The 21,198-nt window shown below is 37.0% G+C and overlaps 1 protein-coding gene across 1 annotated transcript; it reads right to left on the bottom strand.

Moving 5' to 3' along the window:
• Nucleotides 1–1,074: 1,074 nt before the first annotated feature.
• VCAM1 (vascular cell adhesion molecule 1) lies at nucleotides 1,075–20,547 on the bottom strand. The gene is made up of 9 exons (XM_003892270.2): nucleotides 20,120–20,547; nucleotides 19,285–19,560; nucleotides 16,693–17,013; nucleotides 15,113–15,379; nucleotides 10,613–10,888; nucleotides 8,461–8,781; nucleotides 7,301–7,567; nucleotides 5,192–5,458; nucleotides 1,075–2,002 (listed from the first exon to the last, which is right to left on the bottom strand). The coding sequence occupies exons 1-9, from the start codon at nucleotides 20,181–20,183 to the stop codon at nucleotides 1,842–1,844; spliced, it is 2,220 nt and encodes a 739-aa protein (XP_003892319.1). The 5' UTR covers nucleotides 20,184–20,547; the 3' UTR covers nucleotides 1,075–1,841.
• Nucleotides 20,548–21,198: the final 651 nt, after the last annotated feature.

Here is a 21,198-nt window from a genome sequence, read left to right as displayed (position 1 = left end):
TATAGGGACAATTATTTCATCATCTAAAAATGGTGAAATTGTATGCCCACCCTGCGTTCTGTAAATAATCCATTCCAACTATACAGCCATAAAAAAGAACAAGATCATGTTCTTTGCAGAGACAAGGATGAAGCTGGAGGCCATTATCCTTAGCAAACTAACACAGAAAACCAAATGCCACATGTTCTCACCCATAAGTGGGAGCTAAATGATGAGAATACACCGACACATACAGGGAAACACACACACTGGAGCCTTTTGGAGGGAGGAGGGTGAGAAGTGGGAGAGGATCAAGAAAATCAACCAATGGAGACTAGGCTTAATACTTGGCTAATGAACTAATCCATGCAGTAGACCCCCAGGACACAAGTTTACCCATGTAACAAACTAAACTTGTACCCCTTAACTTAAAATTTTAAAAAAATCCATTCCAAGTGGAGAAAAATGAATGACCTATAACTACACAACAACATAAATGTATTATGAAAAACATAACTTTGAGTGAAAGAATAGTCACAAGGCAAATGTATAATTGGATTGTATTTATATAAATGCAAAATCTGGCAAAACTAAGTAAGGTACTACTTAGGGATACATAGACAGGTATAAAACCTCCAAAGGAAGCATGGAAATGATCAATTCAGGGTATTTATGGGTTACTGCTCAGTGAGGGAAGAGTATTGCCATGACTATGTGGTATATAAAAGGCTCTGAAGAATAGTTATACTATCTCTTGCTCTTAATGTTCTGTACATAGGTGTTCATTTGTTGTCCATTAACATGTGCATGTTCATCTGCATTACATCTTTTTGTGTATATTTTTCTAAATTAAAAAATTGCAGATTCCAAGGACCAAAAACCAGACATTTCTATTCAATATCTTAGTCTGGCACCAAGAAATCTAAATTTTTATCAAGTTCCTACAGTAATTTTAATAAAAGTAGTCTGAGGGTCACATTTTGAGTATCTGTATTACTTCCATAGTTTGAATATTTTACTCTTATGACTTGGCATTTCAGAAAGAGCTGCAATGTGACTAAAGGAGGCAGTTTATAATAAATAAACATACAACCGTTCTAATTCCAGAAATTATCACTTTACTATTCAAAAAAACCTAAACATTTACAAAAGAAAATAAAAACAAAGTTGCATTTTTAGACCACACTGGGAAAGTTGCACAGGAGTCTGATGAACCAACTTCGTGAAACATCTCCGTACCATGCCAGTACCATACAGAGAAACCCAGTCAACCATTATACCATAGGTTGAGGTATTTAGTACCTGAAAGTCAACCCAGTGCTCTCTTTGCTTATTATTTGTCTATAAAAATATAAAACCAGGCATCTTTACGAAACCTGAAACTACTGTCAATAAACTTTATAGGAGTAAAATTTTGTTAAAGGGAATAAAATAGAAGAAAGATGACAAAGGCCAGCTGTCAGTCAATATTAATGTGAAATTTTCCTAACATGCATTAAATTATAATAGTCAGTCCAAGCAACACTAGTTATTTTAACGATCTAAATATGGAGTGTTGCTATTTTAAGCAATCTTGCTATGGTATAATTTTATTTTACATATGTACAAATTATGTTATTGTATATACAGATCGAGGAACTCCTCCAGTTCTCTCATCTTGATGGCAGTTACTCTTTTTCAGGCAGCAAGTTTTCCTTTGACTTCTTGCTCAGAGCAAGGGGCATAGGTGGGCATTTCTTTCCAAGTTCAATACATTCAGGGAAGTCTGCCTCTCAGCTCATTGTTTTTCTCATGGAATGATGAGCAGTATCAAGGATTTGCATAGAAAAATAGTGTCTCCAGTTGAACATATCAAGCATTAGCTACACTTTTGATTTCTGTGCTTCTACAAGACTATATGATCCCTTCATGTTGGCTTTTCTTGCAAAGTAAATTATCATTCCAACGGCGGGTATTATTAAGGAGGATGCACAATAGAGCATGAGAAGCTCAGGAGAAAAATAGTCTTTGTTGTTTTCTCTTCCTGGAAAATAACAAAATGGATGCAATTAATGTCTAGTACAAAAAGATAGCATTTAATAACAACAGTTACATGTTTTATTATAACAGTACAACTAGTTCTCCAAAGAGAAGGGAATCAAAGCAGTGATAAGAACCATCAGGACCCAAGATGCATATTTCTCTGAATTATCCAAATAATCAGTTGGTGGTTGCTATGGTCATGATGGATCTAAAGATGATAGTTGTTGGCTTCTACAAACTTGGATTCAAATAGATTCAGGCTCAGTTGTAAAATGGAAGGGAGGGTACAAGTTTTTAGGGCTCTTTTAACAAGAACGGAAATTGGAGAGAGGCACTGGCTTTGGGAAATAAAAATATCTACTAAAGAACTGGGACTCTGATGACCATGAATTGAAATGACTAACCAGTTCTCTAAGAAAATCCTTCTAACATTCAAAGTGTGACCATTATAGCTAAATGCCACAAATAAGATGGTAAGAGAGAAAAAAAAAAATCTTGCCAATGGCTTTTTCAGAGATATATGAAAGTTTCTATGTTTTTATGTCAGAAATAGGGCATATTAATATGTTTTTCCTCTTCAGCATTTATATCATCTTTGGATAAACGAGTTCTTTGGACAGCATTATGTTACAGCTTAAATGTCTCTTAGAGGCATTCTCTGATCTATATCTCCCTCATTCTAAATTCAGAACCTCAACGTATTCTCAAAACCCACGCATTTTTCCTTCAAAACCTTATCACAGCTTTTAATTAAACGTTTATCCATATAATTATTATTTATCCATATAACTTATTAAGTTTAGTTTCCTCCCCTAGGCTATACATTACATCAAGACATGTATGTCTATTTTCTTTTTGGTCCATCACCGGACTCACTGCTTGGCCTAGTTGGCACCAAAAAAGTATTTTTTAAACATTAATAACATTTTTTTGTCTCTACATTTTGCTTTTGCCATTTAGTTGTAAATGGAGCACAGTAGGTACAGCATACAAAAACTTCAAAATTAGTATTCTTTCTAATCTGCTAAAAAATCATCTGACAGCTGCTATACCGTTTAACATCTTAACTTTATAAGAACATCTGAAGAAGACAGTCACTGGAGATAAACCAAGTAAAAAGAATCACTAGCAACAGATGATGTGTAGTCATTTTTTCAAATTATTGAAGAAAAACGGTTCACCCTAAGCATAATGATAATGGCCCCACTTTGTGACTTTCCCTTGCAAGAGCTAAGCTAGTCAAATGTAAGCGTAATATTTGAATGGGATGTCCATCAACATGATTATGATTAGACATCAATATTGATGACATGCTGAGAAATAGTATTTCCATTTCTATTGCTTTCTTTTCAATGTAATATATATTATCTTTTGCCTTTCAGTCTTCCCCGCAGGCATCGGCAGAAAAACACAAATTTCCTGCCAAGGTAGTTGCCAGGGCAACCTTCAAATACAATTTTCTATTTGTTGTATAAACACTGAATATCTTTAAAAACTCCTGACGATTTCTATTAATGGAATACATTCAAGCCAAGACAAAAGGAAACAAATAAAAAATCCAGCCAAATACAAAAGAAATCTAGTTCAAAATACCCAGAAAAATGTCCTTTTTTTTTTTTTTTTTTTTTGGTTTTCATTAAAATTTACCTATTTTAAACTATATTCAGTTTGGGGGCATGAGTTTCTAGCTGAGTGCTTAATATTCTTTGATTGTTCATTTCAATAACGAGTAAAAAGGAGCAATTATATAAGTGGCTAATTTGATAAAGCAATTAGAAAATAAAGCAATGTGTGTGAGAGAGTTAAAAAGTAGTGAAGCACGTTTGATGTGTCTTTAAAAGATAACAATTAATTAACAAAAGAATTACAGAAATGTTAGGGGACCAATTTCCTGGGGATAGGACTAATTAAAGGTGGCCCAGAGGCATTAAGGATTAAAGAAAATAGGGATGAATACATTTCAACCTGCTCATAACTGAGATTGCAATCTGTCCAGAATCATCCCCAACCTCATTGGAAGCACTGATTGCATATACCACTGTATCATTTGGAGTGATGGGATACAAAGTAAATGTTCCCTACTTTGAACACATAGTAACTGCATTAGCTAGATCAACTCTTTTCAGGATAATCACTGCAGGTGGATGACTAGAAGTTTTACATAAGAGTCATGCTGTTTTTCCCTTCTTTAACATTTCTAGATGGATGTATAGCTATATAGCTATTGGCATGTTTTGAGGAGGTACTGTGAAGGTGGAAAACATATATATGGTAAGGCTTGCCATTTTGAGAAATTTGGGCAGATGAACAAAAACTTTACCTGTTTCTGACATAGGTTCAAATTTTCTCTGCATTGACAAGTGATTGCTCACTCCAATAGCCAAGTGCCAGACCTCTTAAGACTTGGCATTTGTTTGTAGTCCTGTTTGCACTCCACCGCCAAGTATGGCTTCCATTACACAATAGGAGCTAATTGATGTGCAAGGAGTGTGAGACTGATCAGCCAAGGCTGATGTATTCTACTTCACCAATAAGATCAGCAGATCCTACCTACTGTGCATTCACAAGAGGGCTTAGGAGATTAAGGGGCCTCTGAAGTTTCTCCAGTGAGGATATTGCTCCTCTCTTTCTCTGTTCACCAGAATAGGGAGGGATGGCAAGTGGCTTGAATTTTAATGAGGCTTTTCGATAGTCGAGAGATTTTTTTATGTTGTTCAGGATCAAGTTTACTATTCCCAATTATTATCCTGAAAAGAGTCAATCCAGAAAATTGCAGTTACTCTATGTTCAGAAAATAGTGTTTCCTTCTGGTAGAAAGGAAGAGGGTCTGAATAGAACCCTTCTTTTTCAATGTGCCAATCCTACTTCTTTCGTTTCCTTATAACCTCCAGGGAAAATGTTGGGAAATATGGTTAAACATTTAGCAACTGCAAAACCTCAGAGACAAATGACACATTGTAAACTGAAAAAAGCAAGCAGGAATTCCTCACTCACAAATGATTAATGTCAACTTCCTGGCTAAACTTTATAGGATAAAGCAGCTGTGCTTGATTATTCCAAGAACCATTAAGAAATAAACCACAGCTCCATTTTGCCAACTCATTCATCAAATATTAGAAACTCTTAGTAATCCATGGAACCTCTGAACTACTACCAACAAAACAAAAACAAAAACTCAAAACAAACTCACCTTGAACATCAAGTGTTAAACTTCTTAATTGTGAGCCAACTTTGTTTTTAGATTCACATTCATATACCCCCGCATCCTTCAACTGGGCCTTTCGGATGGTATAGGCACCATCTATAGATTTTAGTACTGTGTCTCCTGTCTGTGCTTTTTTCTTCAGGATTATCCATGTTTCTGGAACATTTACACATGTACAAGAGATGATGACAGTGTCTCCTTCTTTGACACTCTCAGAAGGAAAAGCTGTAAGTTTTATGTCTTTTGGAGTAGCTGTAAAGAGAATTTAAAAGGCATCTCTGATTGAGTGAAATATGAACCAATTCCATATTAATTCAGTGACATCAACAACAGCTTCCATGGAGCTATTTGTGCTAAGTGTTTGCATTAAATGTTAAGAAGAGCCAGTAAAGAAGTCGAGCATTGCTAGATTGTTGGAAATGATCATGTTTTAACTAAGAGAGTACATGGCTTATGCTTCTTTCATGTCCCTTAATATAATTATTTACCCAGCCTAGCACAAAGAATAGGTGTTTGATATGGTTTGGCTCTGTGTCCCCATCCAGGTCTCAACTTGAGTTGTAATCCCCAGGTTTTGTGGGAGGAACCTGGTGAGAGGTGATTGGATCATGGGGGCTGTTTCCCCCTTGCTGTTCTCATGACAGTGAGTGAGTTTTTACAAGAACTTTTGGTTTTAAAGTGTGGCAGGTCCTCACTCTCTCTGGCCTGCCACCATGCTAAGATGTGCCTTGCTTCCCTTTCTCCTCTGCCATGATTGCACATTTTGTGAGGTGTTCCCAGCCATGTGGAACTGTATTAAACCTCTCTTATAAATTACCAATCTCAAGTAGTATCTTTATAGCAGTGTGAAAATTGACAAATACAGTGTTTAATAAAGAGTTATAGAATTCAGATGTGAAATAGAAAATTAATTTTTTGTAATACTGTTTTGCAAAAATTTCCTTGAAGTACAAAGGCTTTTACAGGTTTCTGAGTTTTGAGTTGGATCCCTCAATCAAGAAGTTAAGCTGTACAGATGCGGCTTTTTCACTATCCTTAACAACACTATTGCCATTTATTAAGTTCCAGGCACTGAGCTAAGTATTTGACATATAACATGTCTATTAATGCAACAACTGGTGGATGCAGGTACTATATCACCAATTTTTAATCCCTATTAAGGTCTTCTGTTTTGTAAGTTGATTTGAAATTCTTTCCCCATTTCCAAGGTCACGACAACTACCCAAAAGGTTTTTTTGTTTGTTTGTTTGATTGGTTGGTTGGTTGTCTGGTTTTTAAGGATGTGCATTGCCTTTCCAAGATTCTTCTTCTAAAATACAAATCTTACTGAGTTGAGATAACAAGAAAGTCACTAATATCTTAGTGGGAATAATGCCAAGGTGTAAGAGAGGAAATGACAGCCCTGACAAAGACAAGAACCCTCATACCCAAAGGGGAAGGGATGGAGGAAATCCACATTGATCACTTGATGATTGTGCTCATAACTCCATATGGCTTCAACCTGCGAACTAGGAATTGTCTTTTTCTCAATCTTGGGTCTCCATCCCAAAGAGAAGGGGCCTAGATCTGTTGACTTAATCTACTTTAGTGGTTCCATGCTGTCAGGCTGATGAACCAGAGGACAGAGTCACGGCTACTAATAATCTCAGAATTTGCAAAAGACTTAAGTGCCAACTTAGGCTTCTAAGCAAATACTACTGGCCATCTTGTGAGATTGCCACTCAGAGTTCAATTCAGCCAGATATGGTGGCTTTAATCCTACATAATTCCAAATGAAGATATTCCTCTTCCTATTCTTATCTCAACACCATAACCATTGCCTTATAAGTGTAACTGGAACTTCTGACACAGGTCCTGAAGGCTTGCGTTTCACTTGAGTTTAAAAGAATCTCAGGATAAGAAACTTGTAACGATTCATGAGAAAGGACAATTTCAGGAGATTTCTCCATACATTGGAAACATCATAAGCTCTTCAAAACCCTCAACACACTTTTGTAGTAAAAATTTTGTTTTCAAAGAAGACTTTACTCATAATCAATAACATAACCAAAAAAACTACTAGCAAGGATAACTCATTACTCCCACTCTGCTCACCTTGGATAATTAATTCTACTTCTTTTCTACTTCTTCCAGCCTGGTTAATTCCTTCACATACATAAACTCCAGAATCTTCCATTTTTGTAGAAATTAAGGTGAGAGTTGCATTCTCAGAAACAGGCTGTAGCTCCCCATTAGGTAGCTGCCTGCTCCATAGGATTTTCGGAGCAGGAAGGCCGTGGCTCAAGCATGTCATATTCACAGAACTGCCTTCCTCCAGGATGGAGGAAGGGCTGACCAAGACGGTTGTATCTCTGGGGGCAACTGAAAAGGCAGAGAGGCTTGTTAGCTGGACCCCTTATGCCCTGAGTTCCAAAGAGTTTTAATAATGTTGCAAAACTGGGCTATGGGTTCAGCAGACTCAAACAGTTTATAAACCTTGATAATTTAACACAAGAGGTTTTGGTCCTTATTTACTTTAGTTGATACCAAATGATAGAGCAGAACATGGACACGTCATGGTGTTTTCTAATGGAAGTAAGTTCAGTATACCCTCCCTTGTAACCAAAGAATGACAAGGGTCAATGATAGTGTGTACTGCCATTTATGGTAGAGTCAACAAGACTATGAATTATTTGAATCTCCTTCTGTGAAAAGACATGGTCTATTTTTCCACCCCTTGAAACTCTAGGCTGGCCTCATGACTCATTTTGACCAATAGAATGTGGAAGAAGTAACACTGTAGGACTTCCAAACCCAGGCTTTGAAGAGGCTGCTTTCATTTACACCTTCTTGAAAACTGAGCTCTGGTGAGTAAATCTAGGCTACTGTTCCTCAGGGTGACAACGCATAAAGAAAGAGAGGCCAAGTCATCCCAGATATGGCTCCAGACATGTGGGTGAAGTCATCTGACCAGCCAGTCCTGCTAACCTTACAGAAAATGCATAAGCGAGCTCAGCTAATACCATACCGAGCAGAATAACTGCCTAGCTGGCCCCTTCCTAAACTGCCAACTCAAAGCATCATAAGCCAGTAAATGGTTACTCTTTTAACTTTAGGGAGGGTGATTTGTTACAATCATTATTATTTCAAAATTTCTTTTCAGTTATGTTTTTTCTCTACAGAGGTTTTAACTATTAACCTTATGTTAACTATTGCCTGGCAAACACGATAAAGAGACAGGTATTAAGCTGTAGATACCTCACATATGTACTTACCATTGACAAAAAGTGTCTGTGTACTCTGCCTTTGTTTGGGTTCAAATTCCATTTCATCCATATGTAACTTAGCCTGACAAACAAGAGCTTTTCCAGTATCTTCAGTGGTAGGGATGAAGGTCGCTTCCAAACTTTTGTTCTCTAGAGATTTCATATCTGTATCCTCCAAAAACTCTTTATTCTCCAGAACAGTCTCCCCCTTAAGTAATTCAATCTCCAACCGGTCAAGGGGGTACACGCTAGAAACCTTGCAGCTTACAGTGATGGGGCTCTCACTCACAAGGACACCTCTCATCTCAATTTCTGGATCTCTAGGGAATGCTGCAAAACGCAAGCAAAAATGATTTTTATACGTGATATTCAAGGAAAAATTGAGCTAAGTTTTATTAAATGTAAAAGCCTAAAAATGACAGCTTTAATTGACCTGGGATAGAATGACTGTCAATATATAAGTAACGACAGTATTTATAAATGACATATTCATGATATTATATATGAATAATGTTAGAAACAAAAACTACTTAGTATATCCAGTCCTTGAGTAATAAATGTTCACTTCTTATTTTTTTTTCTTCTTAATATGCAATCTTGCTGTGTGCCATGGCTTGATCTTTTCTAAGTACACATCAGCTTCCACTATCTTATTTAGTAAGTATATATTTTACATGTTTTAAATTTGCCATGTTATGTTGAATACTTAGTATCAACTAGTCCTCTAATATTCATTATCTCAGTCTTCAAAGCAGCTATGTAAAATGGGTATTAGTTATTTTACAGCCAGGAATACTGAAACATATAGAGGCTAAGAGACTTTCCTCATGCATTATACCTAGTTGAAGTCAATGAGGTGGGCTGAGAATCCGTATTTCTCTGACCTCAGAGCCCAACTTTGGTTTTACACAGCTGTGCAGTCTCTCAGTATCAAATAAGACAAACAAGGAAGTTCTCAACTTAGTTTAAATTTTAATGACCAAATTTAGGCAGCAAGTTTTAAATATTTCTCAGATAATACTTGTAATCAAGAAAAGAACTGCTTAACTCTAGTCTTTCTAATACAGCACAAATCAATAAAAATAAGACTAAAATAGCTATCAAGGGCAAGAATAATGCTTAAACATATTTTTCCTTAACAAAAATGTTGTTAAAGTGACACATGCTCAAATATTTCTATGTTGCAATAAGACTCCACTGCTGGTTCTCATTTCTGCTGGGAATGTGCCTATCTCAGCAGATCATGGACTCTGGGTAATATAATAATGCAAATAAAATGTATCCTCCTTTTGAGAGACTCAAATCCATTTACAGGCACACTGTGACCCATTCTGAACAAAATCTTGAAGGGTAACACAAGTTTGGGCAGGCTTTCTGGTGGAAAATCTCTACAATATGTTCTCTTGAGTTCTACTGAAGTGAGAACTCAAGGCAGAGTGACCCTCTCAAAAAAATAACTTTATGGTTACTTTGCATATTTTGTTCTTCATTCAATATGGACTGAGGAACTCCAGCAATGTCAAGTTCATGGAGATTTGAGGTTGCAAAGAGTGTTTATTAAGACGACAAGAAGAGTAAGAGAAAGCATAGTATATGTAGGTGGCATAAATCAACATTAAGATCTAACGCTACTTCCTGATTCTGCTTTTCACCTTAGCCACTGCCACTGACCATCCCCATCTCCAACCTAATTCCTTATCTTTAATTTTGGCTTCCTTCTGCTTCCTATTCTCTTATTTTTTTTCCCATCCTGCAGACAGCTCTTCAAATGTGCTTTAAAGCAGTGCCTTAAAATAGTTTAAAACTACTCATTCCCAACTGGAGTAGCCGGAGTAGTCACCTCCACCCAGTCATCTGAATGGGCACTGACCCCAATGCACTCACCTCCAGCATGTAGTGTGTTCAAGTGCATGATGAGAGAGTTTGACAAGGCATAAACCAAGGATTGTGGGTGCTGTGTACATATGTAATACGTACTTGAGATTTAGGCTAATAATGTCGTATCAAACCATTCTGATTCAGATTTAGGAACAAAATTCACAATGCTAAATTCCTTTTCTAAACATAAGAATCTCATTGCAAATCACAGACATGCATTCTTTTTCTTCCAATAGAACTGGAAAAATAAAAATAAAAATAAACAATTCTGAAAACCACTTACAGTAGAGCTCCACCTGGATTCCCTTTTCCAGTTTCTTACGTCCACAAGTCACTGTGCACAGATAAGAGTGTTCGTTCTCAAAACTCACAGGGCTCAGGGTCAGCGTGGAATTGGTCCCCTCACTCCTCACCTTCCCACTCAGAGGGCTGTCTATCTGGGTTCTCCAGGAGAAAGATGGGGACTCACAGCCCATAACACTACATGTCAACACAACTGAGTCTCCGATCTGAGCAGCAATCCGGGGTCCAGGTGAGATCTCAACAGTAAATGGTTTCTCTGGGACAGAAGTGGAAAGCAAGATGAAAAGAACGTAAGATTATTTTCTTCTTTCATCACATTCTGACATATGATCTTTATTTTTCTGGATCTCCTTTCAGTTAATATCTATGCCAAGAAGAAATTACTCTTTTCCACCTTGGGACTATCAGAAATGAGACCACATCTTTTAGAATGAAACCATTATAGTTTGCTGATTCATTCATTTAACAAACTGAATGGATAAAAATTTGTCAAGAGAGGTATCTCTTCATAGCAATAATAGAGTCTCTGCTCAAATGTAGTTTATCAAATCACTGTAAGAGTGGACAATCACTCAAAGAATGTAAGTGGTTCTTGTGTGCCAAGCACTATCTAAATTACTATATATATATACACACATATATGTAGTATATATATATAATCAACAATTTCATACACTAGCACTCTTCCTTCTTCTTTGCCTTCTCTTTCTGCTTCTACTCTTTCTCTTCCTCTTTTTACCCCTCTTTTTTCTTCTTGAGGAAATTTGGGCTCAGAAATGCTAAATAACTGCCCAGTTTGCAAGTAACAAAATTAGGACTTGATGCCAGGTGGGTCTGATTCAAGATCCCAGTTTTTCAGTTGCTACAACAACTAAATCAAGTCATCTTCATATGGAGATAAAATGATCTAAAAGAGGTACTGGGAAAAGCTACAAAAAATGTTTCTTAATTAGATATAATACCCACAGTGGACAAGCATTTAGAGCTTCTGTTCCAATAATACAGTTATACCATTGAAAGTCACATAGAATCACCCTGAAATCAAAGTCAAAATCTAAGCATTAAAGTGATACATAAGTCACCTCCAAAAGTTGCCTGATGCAATATAAAAATACTTTACAATTAACTCAGGGTCTGAAACCTGAGGTGTGAGGGCAAACTCCTAAGACTCAAATATCCAGGAATGTCCTTTGGCCATCAGCACTATCCCTGCTGGGTACATGGGCTTCTTTTGGATGACTGCTATTTAGGAAGAAAGGGAACACTACATCTTGGCTCTGTTTCCCTGAAGAAGCTGAGAGTGTCTGGGCAACTCTGAAAGCAACAGACGAGACCCCCCATAAAAGTCACTGAAATCTTACTTGTAAATTACAGGCTTGAGGTAAAAGAAAGACATCTCAATATACAAATAATCCAAACATATTACATTTTGCATGGTTCTCATCTGTGTCATCAGTTATTTTTCTTAATAGGTTTCTCTAATTGTGACATCTTAGTATTTTCTGAAGAAGATTCTCCTCAAATTACCTCAATAAACTGATATGCTATTAGACTTAGAAAGAGAGCTCATTCACAAAAACAACCAGAGCTTCCGAATTTCTTATAGGCTAATGTGAGAATGAGGAACTTTAAAAACAGATCCACTGCCTGTGTGCGAACATTTCTAAGTCATTCTTTACAGCGGCCACATGTATTGCCATGTGAACTTGGAACCACTGGAGGAGTAACTCTTTTAGGTAGCTGAAAGTTTCTTTGAAAGTACTTTCAGTACTTTAGGCCAGTAGTATCCCATGTGATGCAAAGTGCAGAACAACTCTCCCCAACCCCAAAATACATATCCTTTGTACACTGAAATAGGATACAGTTTATTATGGAGTGGCATTATTCCAGGGTGAATGATTAGCTTTACATACTTTTATTAGTATAACATCTTTCCTGGTCACTTGAGAATGCTAACCTAACATCCAGCTGAGATAATCTACTTATGGTGAGTTTTATTTTTATTTTAATCATCCAAGTTTAAATACCATGTTTTCACATTTTAAAAATTTGTGTTGAGCTGGGTGTCACTACAGCTGGGTGGCACGTGCCTATAATCCCAGCTACTCAGGCAGCTACAGTGGGAGCATCAGTTGAGCCCAGGAGTTGAGTTCAGCCTGGGCAACATAGCAAGACCTCATCTCCTAAAACAAACAAACAAAAGACTATGCTACCCATGTTTATAATCTATTCATTAATTCAGCAAACATTTACTGAACATTTATTATGTGTTAGGTACTGTGCTAAGAATCCAAGCATTCACACACACACACACACACACACACACACACACACACACAGAATTCCTGACTTTAAGGAGTTTACAGATTTTTAAAAAAATTAAATAGAAACAGAGGTCTCACTATGTTGCCCAGGCTGGTCTTGTACTCCTGGCCTCCAGCAATCCTTCCACCTAATCTACCCAAAGTGCTGGGATTATAGGCTTGAACCATCGTGCCCAGAGCAGGAATTTACAGTTTAGTGGAAAGGCACATTTAAAAAGATACACTGTTTTGGCTCTTACTAAGGGATATTTGAGTTATCTATTTATATGCCTGTCCTTCTTCCTAGTTTGTATGCCCCCCGAGGGCAGTTGTCATATCTTTTTCATGTCTGTACCCCCGTTACCAAGTAGAATTCTTGGATTCTTGGACAAGGGCTCTTAATATGTGTGGAACTGAACAGAACTGCATACATGACTATAAGGAGTGTTGAGTGTACACGAAGGAAAGAATATGTAGTTTGGTCTGACACAATCTGGAACTGGGAGGCTGACATGAGCTTCGTATTGGAGAATGGCTAAGACTTTGTCGGATGAAGGAAGGAGAAAGGCCATTTTAGGCAAAAGGAACAGCATAAGCAGGGGCACCAAGTCATCAACAAAGCTGCAAAGGTAGTTTCTGGCCAGATCATAAAGAGTTCTGTGTGACAGTTTTAAGAAATGGATTGAAGTTATAGAAAATGAGCACCTTTTTATTTAAGGTAATAAACCCTGGGAGCAGTGCAGAAGACTGATTATTTTAGGGACAGAATGTTAGCAGGTAGACTATTTAAAGATAATTAGCCACAAAATATGTGAAATATTATTCAGCCTTAAAAAACAAAAGAGGAAATTCTGTCATTTGCAACAAAAGGGATGAAACCAGAGGACATTATGCTAAGGGAAACAAGCCAGGCACAGAGAGACCAGTACCTCATGATCTCACTCACATGTGGGATCTACTTCTAAAGTCATAGAAGTAGAGAGTAGAATGGTGGTTACCAGAGGCTGGGGCAAGGAGAGGAAGGGAACGAGGAGATGTTGGTACAAAGGTTCAGTTAGACAGGAGAGTAAGTTGTTGAGATCTATTGTACATCATGATGACTATAGTTAATGATAATATATTGTGTATTTTAAAATACCTAAGAAAGTGAATTTCAAATGTATCACCACAAAAGAATAAGCGAGGCAATGAATATGTTGACTTGACTTAATCATTCTACATTGTATACCCATATCAAACATCACATTGTAATCTATAAATGTAAACAATCATGATTTATCAATTAAAAATATTTCTAAAGAGAAATATAAAGATAATTAGCTATAAAATTAAAAAGGCAAAGGGGTTTTCATTAAAATGAACCTGTATTAAAATCATAGTAAATGCAACTAAAGAGCTATTTAGCCCTAGGAAAAGTATGAACTATCCTGAGCCTGAGTTTTTAGTAGTGTTGTGGTAAAGATTAATGAGATAAAATATATAAAGCAGAATGTAGAATTCCTGGGAGACATTAGGTGTACAATCAATAGGTGGCGTCATTATTAATCTCTGGGAGATTCCACTCTCTCATCTGTAAAAGGAATACAAAATACTTACTTTTTAGTTATTTCTTGAAGACGGCATATGTAAAGTACCAGAAACATATCTGGTGTTTAGTGAATGCTGTTATGTAAGAATATCTTGCAAGAGCCCAAGTGAGAGATGATAAACTAAGGCAATGGCAAGTGGGGTGAAGAAGAGGTCATATTCTGGGGAGCATTTTGAGGTAGAACTGACAGGAATTAACAGCATGGAATTGGAACAAGAATTTGGGAGTAATCAACATATTGTAGTCCAATTCTTGGGAGTCTAGCATGAGAAGAGAAGGGGACCCAGGGATGTAAACTTGAAAATACCAGTATCCCAGAGGCAGGAGGAAGACAAAAAGTGAGGGAATGAAGCAGAGAAAAAGTGATTTGAGATGAAAAAGAATCAGAAAAGCAGAGCCATGGAAACTCTGGGAGGGAAGACTTCCAAGAAGTACTAGTAAGATAAACATATATTTGTGCTAAAGGCTATGGCAACCAGATAGGTCATCAGTAAAACTAAGGGAAGCAATTTCAGCATTGAAGCTGTGTGACTATTGCTCAAATCCCAGTGACAGCACCTTTGTCATTCCTTTTTCACATTCTACTCACCTTGAACAATTAATTCCACCTCTTTTCTGTTTTTCCCAATCAAATTAACTCCTTCACACACATAAATTCCAGAATCTTCCATCCTCATAGCAATTAAGGTGAGAGTTGCATTCCCAGAAAGGTGCTGTAGATTCCCATTATCTAATTTCTTACTCCAGAAAATCTCTGGAGGTGGTAGACCCTCACTGGAACAGGTCATGGTCACAGAGCCACCTTCTTGTAGCCTTGTGGATGGATTCACAGAAATAACTGTATTCTTGGGTGATACTGAAAAGGCAAAAAAATAATATTAGCAATTGCTAAGCATCATCCCAGTGCAACAGAGGGAATGTATTTCTCTTAGACAGTATTTATGTGCTTCCACCAATTTGATGAAATTACTCTGCCAAATTAGTATAAAGAACTGCTGAATCATTCAAAATAATCTATCCAGTTTCTGACTAAACTGACCGAGTTTAGTTGATGTTTCATGTTTTTCAGACGGTTATAGGTAGTCAGAAATTAAGAAGAACCATGTGGCTTAACCTCCCACTAAAGGGTAGGAGTCCCATTTAAGCATTCTTGCCAAGTGCCCATTCAAGTCAACTTCAACATTTACTGAGAGAATCAACCCATTGCTTTCCAAAAGAGTCAATTTGATTTTTGGACAGCTCTACGTATTAGCACATTTCTCCCTATTGAGCTGAAATCTTCTCTCTATACTAATTTAAACTGAATATTGGCCATAATTCAGCCATGTGCTGTTACAGAACAAGGTAAATCACTCTTTCATATAACTGTCTTTCAAATGCTTAATTAGAGCTCTCTTTTCCAGGTTTTGTATTCTCTTAGGAAAAATATCCTCTATCTTGACTATTCTTCTCAAAATATCGTTAAAAGCCTGCCCAGCTCATTCTCTTTCAGCTAAACATGCCATAGTTGGCAATACTCCTTTTAAATGTAGCGCCCAGTGCAAAACATAGCATTTTAGACTAGAACCGAGCACAGTGAGCTCACTCCTACACAACGCTGGGACTACAAGACTCCCGTAAATCCCCTGGCAGTATCAGGCAGATTGGAGGCAATCAAACCCCATCATTGTTCCCCTGTCCAATGCACATATGTATGTATGTGCATATGCACACACACACACACATACACACACACAGAGAATAACTGCTCACCTTGTCAAGTTTCTGTACCTGTGCAACTAATATTTCAAGGCATACTATAAGAGTTTACAAAACAATATTAAAGTGTTTTATTATTTGAAACTGTTTCTCACTACCCAATCTGGTGGTATGACTATTCCCCTTTTATACCCTGGGAAATAGAGAAATTAAGTAACCCAAACTTACACAGTTAATAGAGACAGAAATTAAGCTCAAGTCTTCTCCATCCAAATCCAGTGTTCTTTTCATTGAATTGTACTATTGGCAAACATTATGTTCTCAATGAATACAAATGGAATACAAACTATATACAAGTGTTTTTTTGTTTTGTTTTGTTTTGTTTTGTTTTACTTTGCTGCTAAGTTTATTGCTATACACAACCGAGGTGGGATTCCCACAAAGACTGGAACACATCGCACAAGTACTTACTGTAGATTTGCAATTCTTTTACAACCTCCCTTTCTGTGAGCACAGAATCCATTTCATCAATGTGTAATTTAGCTCGGCAAACAAGAACTTTCCCAATATCTTCAATGACAGGAGTAAAGGTTACTTCCAAACTCTTGGTTTCCAGGGACTTCCTGTCTGCATCCTCCAGAAATTCCTGACTCTTCATGAGATGATCTCCTTTCATTAAGTCTATCTCCAGCCTGTCAAATGGGTATACATCAGCAACCAAACACTTGACTGTGATCGGCTTCCCAGCCTCCAGAGGACCACTCAGTTGAATCTCTGGATCCCTAGGAAAAGCTGTAAAGGTCAAACAAATACATGGATGGGCTTTTTGCTCATGGGATATAAGGTCTCTTACTGCTTTAACACAATACAAATCAAGTCTAGTGTTTTTGTTAATACAGTCTTAATACAGAAGAATTGTTTAAACAGCCTGTCATGATTTGGGGTGAGTTCAAGGTGCAAGAATTGGAAGCAAACATTTTTTAGAACATTATTCTATTCTGATCCTGTATATATTAAGGGTTGCATGTTATTACAGTAAAAGAAGGAAGAAAAAATGTTTATATTGAACCTTACATGTGGCTGTCACTGCGCTATAGATTTAACATGAATTATTTTATTTTATCCTCACAACAACTCTAGGAGATAGAGATCACATTTTACAGAAAAGAAGACTTGGACTTAGTACATTTACATAACTTGTCTAAGGTCACACACCTAGTAAATGGTAAAGCTGGGATTTAAATTCAGGATTTCTATTACTCGGTTTTGCTACTACAGATTTACATTATGTTACATCACATTTTCTTATTATAGTCAGGGCAGATATATTTCCATTTTACAGATAATGACTTTAAGGCTTGGAATGTCATTGCAAAGAATAGTTATTGTCAAGATATTCTAAGACATGAAAAGACCAACTTTAAGTAATTAGCTTCTGAAAACGGTGCCTCTGATAGGAATTCATCCACCAGAAAGATACATTTGTGCAATCTTTATGTTCTGGAACACATATTTGCCTCCTGAAATGCCTAACTCAGTATCCCACCAAGTGTTCCATTGAAGCTTCTAGTACAAGGAAATGTACTACTTCTCGTAGCCATTGCCTCCTTTGCAAGAGTTACCTTTTTCATTACACATTGTCATGAAGTGACATATTGGTGAATTCAAAACTCTGTGTAACAAAAAGAATACAAAGGTCTCAACTCTAAGCACTATTACAATCAAATGTGGAAAGGAGACAGAACTGTTATACATAATGAAAAACAGACACTCTTGGAGAAAAACCTCAGGCAAGATAGTTAAAGCCAGAAGCGTCTTCATTTCTCTTTTTTAAATCTTCAACTATTTGGTACTAGTGGGCAAAAGACAAAGGAGCTGGAAATTCTTTGCTATGTGAAGAAACATGGTATTTTTCATTTTTTCCAGCAATAATTTCTGTCCCTCATATTCTGTAAGAAACGTTCCTCTAATCCACACAGTCTGATGTCAGGTAACATAAGAACTTGCTACTTTTCCCTGTATTTACATAAGGGAAGCTTTTAAGGAGCTCAGGAGGCTGCACAGACATAAACTATGCATGTACAACCAGCATAATTGAAAGCAGCCGGCCAAGCACAGTTTCTTGGGAAGCTTGAGCAACACATGGGGCTTGTTGCAGAATCAATTAAGGTTACTGGGAAAAGTTGGGCTCTGGTACAACAGAACGGAACCAAAGTAATTATAATCAAATGAGGTCTTCGTGAAGACACGACCATAAATGGGTTCAGTTTTTTAGAAAGAGAGGCCATCGGTAACAAAAGGCAAATGATTTATGTCTGGTTAGTTTTTTACTCCTCTTGCTAACTTTGTTTGCTGAATGGAGAATGGAGTGGGATGCATTTTGGCAGGCTGGTAAACTAGGGACATCCACTCACGTTCATGAGGCAAATCTAATGCATTATATAAATATCTTTGAAGTTGAGCGGTTGAGCACCAAGGCTTCATGGCACCAAAAAAAAAAAAAAAAAAATCCTAAATGTGTCAACAACACCAAAGTCAAATGAGTGAAATGTTTGCAGATATTAACAATTATGTCTAAGGAGAACACTTTTATACTAATACCTATTACTAATTATAGATCTACTTAATGTTTAAACTAATTTTAAGCATCAAATTGCATAAGAATAAATGAATAGAAAATCCCTGAAGGATGGAATTCATAAATCAATCAGAGACGTAAGCAAGTAAACATGTAAGGATGTAATCAAGTGGAAAGATTTTTTTAATAAAACAAAAAGAACCTTAGAAATGATATTTTACAGCTAAGGAAACTGGAGCCCAGAGAGATTGAGTCTTATACATGGTCACTGTGTTTGCGGCAGAGGAGGAAATAGAAGCCAAGATTTGGATTCCTGCTCTCTCTCATGCTGGCCTTAGCTGTCCCTGGCTTTCCTGATGTTGTGTGTTCTTCAGCCAAGAATCTGTACAGGAATATCCATTTTAAAACTTTTTTTAAATATCATTTTTAAAAGGCGATTTTAAAGTAAAATTGAGAGAAAAACAAAGATTTTCTAAAGCACTCACAGTAGATCTCCACCTGGATTCCTTTTTCCAATTTCCTAGATCCACAAGTTGCTGTGCACAGGTAAGAGTGTTCGTTTCCGAAACTAACAGGATTCATGGTCAGCGTAGACATGGTCCCCTCATTCTTCACCTTCCCATTCAGCGGACTATCTATCTGGGTTCTCCAAGAGAAAGATGGGGACTCGCAGCCTGTGGTGCTGCAAGTCAATGAGACGGAGTCACCAATCTGAGCGAGAGATTTAGATTCTGGGGTGGTCTCGATCTTAAAAGCTTGAGCTGCAAAAGCAAAAAAAAAAGACAGAAGCAAATTTACCACTAATTTGTCTAGTATTCTACTCCTTCTTCTGTGTATAATGTCTAAAACAGGATCAGACTGATCTCTTTCCTAAGCCGCTTCAAACTAACTACAAGGTAGCCAAAAAGCACCGAAGTCACTTTCAAAAAAGTTTATGGAATCATCTTCACTAAAGAGAATTCTCAGTTCCAACCTTGATGCCTATTTATCAAAGCCGTTTTATTTGCTAAGTTTGACCTCATTGTCAAGTATAGGAAACTAAGGAGACAGACCAACTAGAGACAGAAGCCGAATTACTCACTTGCCTTTGGAAAAAAAGATACCAAAAACATCAATTTTCAGCTCTAACTATGACAGTACAATATTATATAGCAAAACTCAATTGCATATTAAAAGTTAGGTTAAATTAACTTTTCCTACTGTTTAAAATCACAGTGTCTTTACTTCACTACTTCACTACTATCGCAAAACTGACTGAAGCCAAAACCAGGGCTAAAACGGAATGCTAACATTTGAAACAGATAAAGGAAAATAACTTACAAGCTGCAAACATTATCCAAAGTATATTTGAGGCTCCAAAGATCACGACCATCTTCCCAGGCATTTTAAGTTGCTGTTGTGATGAGAAAATAGTGGTTCCAAAACCCTAATTTGTGTCCCACGTGTATGTGCCTGGAAAGGGTATTCAGCTCCTGAAGCCAGTGAGGCCCGATGCTGCGGAGTGAAATAGAAAGTCTGTGCTTTATAAAGGGTCTTGTTGCAGAGGCGGAGGGAAATCCCTTCAAGGGGAAACCCAGGGCAGAGCCAGGGAAAAAAGTTTAACGGACACCCAGCCAAGTTCCAGTATTAACCCCTTCAGTTGCTCTCACTGCTGAAGCTCCTCTCTCTGTCCTGGCAAGAGAAGACACTTCCAAAACTATAAAATACAGGCTTTTCCTCATCTTCGACTCCAAAAGGCTGTCTTTACTGGAAAGATAAAGGACAATGCTGATTACAGAATGAAACTTTCTGAATCCAATGTGGTTAAAGAAAGGGGGTGGGGTGAGCAAATGAAGACAGAGTAGTAAATTCTACTCTGTTTTTTGAACTGGATACATAACCACTATGTCATGTGAACTGATTTTCTCCATCAAGGAAATATGTTTGCAATTCTAAAAGAGATTATTTTTTTTCTCTTACAAGAGAAAGGAAAAAGTGATTTCCTTTGATGAGTCATTTTTTAAAAAGGAGACACCATAACTTCTTAGTTTTATATTTGTTCATGAAAACAGTTCTTTTGGCAACAAACGTCAACTTTTTGAAACTATTTTCTTGAGTAGAAAGTAAAGGAATATGACTGAAATTGCTGCCAAAACAAGGGAAATAATTTTTTTCTTTTGTTTTAGAAAAGTTATCAATACTTTGGTTAAATTGCTGGATAATTGGAACATTTTGCAGACTTACATGCAAGTGTATGGAATCCATCTGAAGTGGCAAATCTCTTGGGCTGTGAGATTTAACCACAAACCCAGTTAAAACATTAAAAATAATATGTTTTTATTATAGGGAAGGGGACAATAACCAAGTTTATGTGCCTTTTCCCGCAGTGAAGTGCCTTTTTTAAAAAATCCCAATTAACT

The sequence above is a fragment of the Papio anubis genome, chromosome 1 (genome assembly GCF_008728515.1).
Source record: "Papio anubis isolate 15944 chromosome 1, Panubis1.0, whole genome shotgun sequence".
NCBI lineage: Eukaryota > Metazoa > Chordata > Mammalia > Primates > Cercopithecidae > Papio > Papio anubis.
This window is presented reverse-complemented; position numbering and strand designations above follow the sequence as displayed.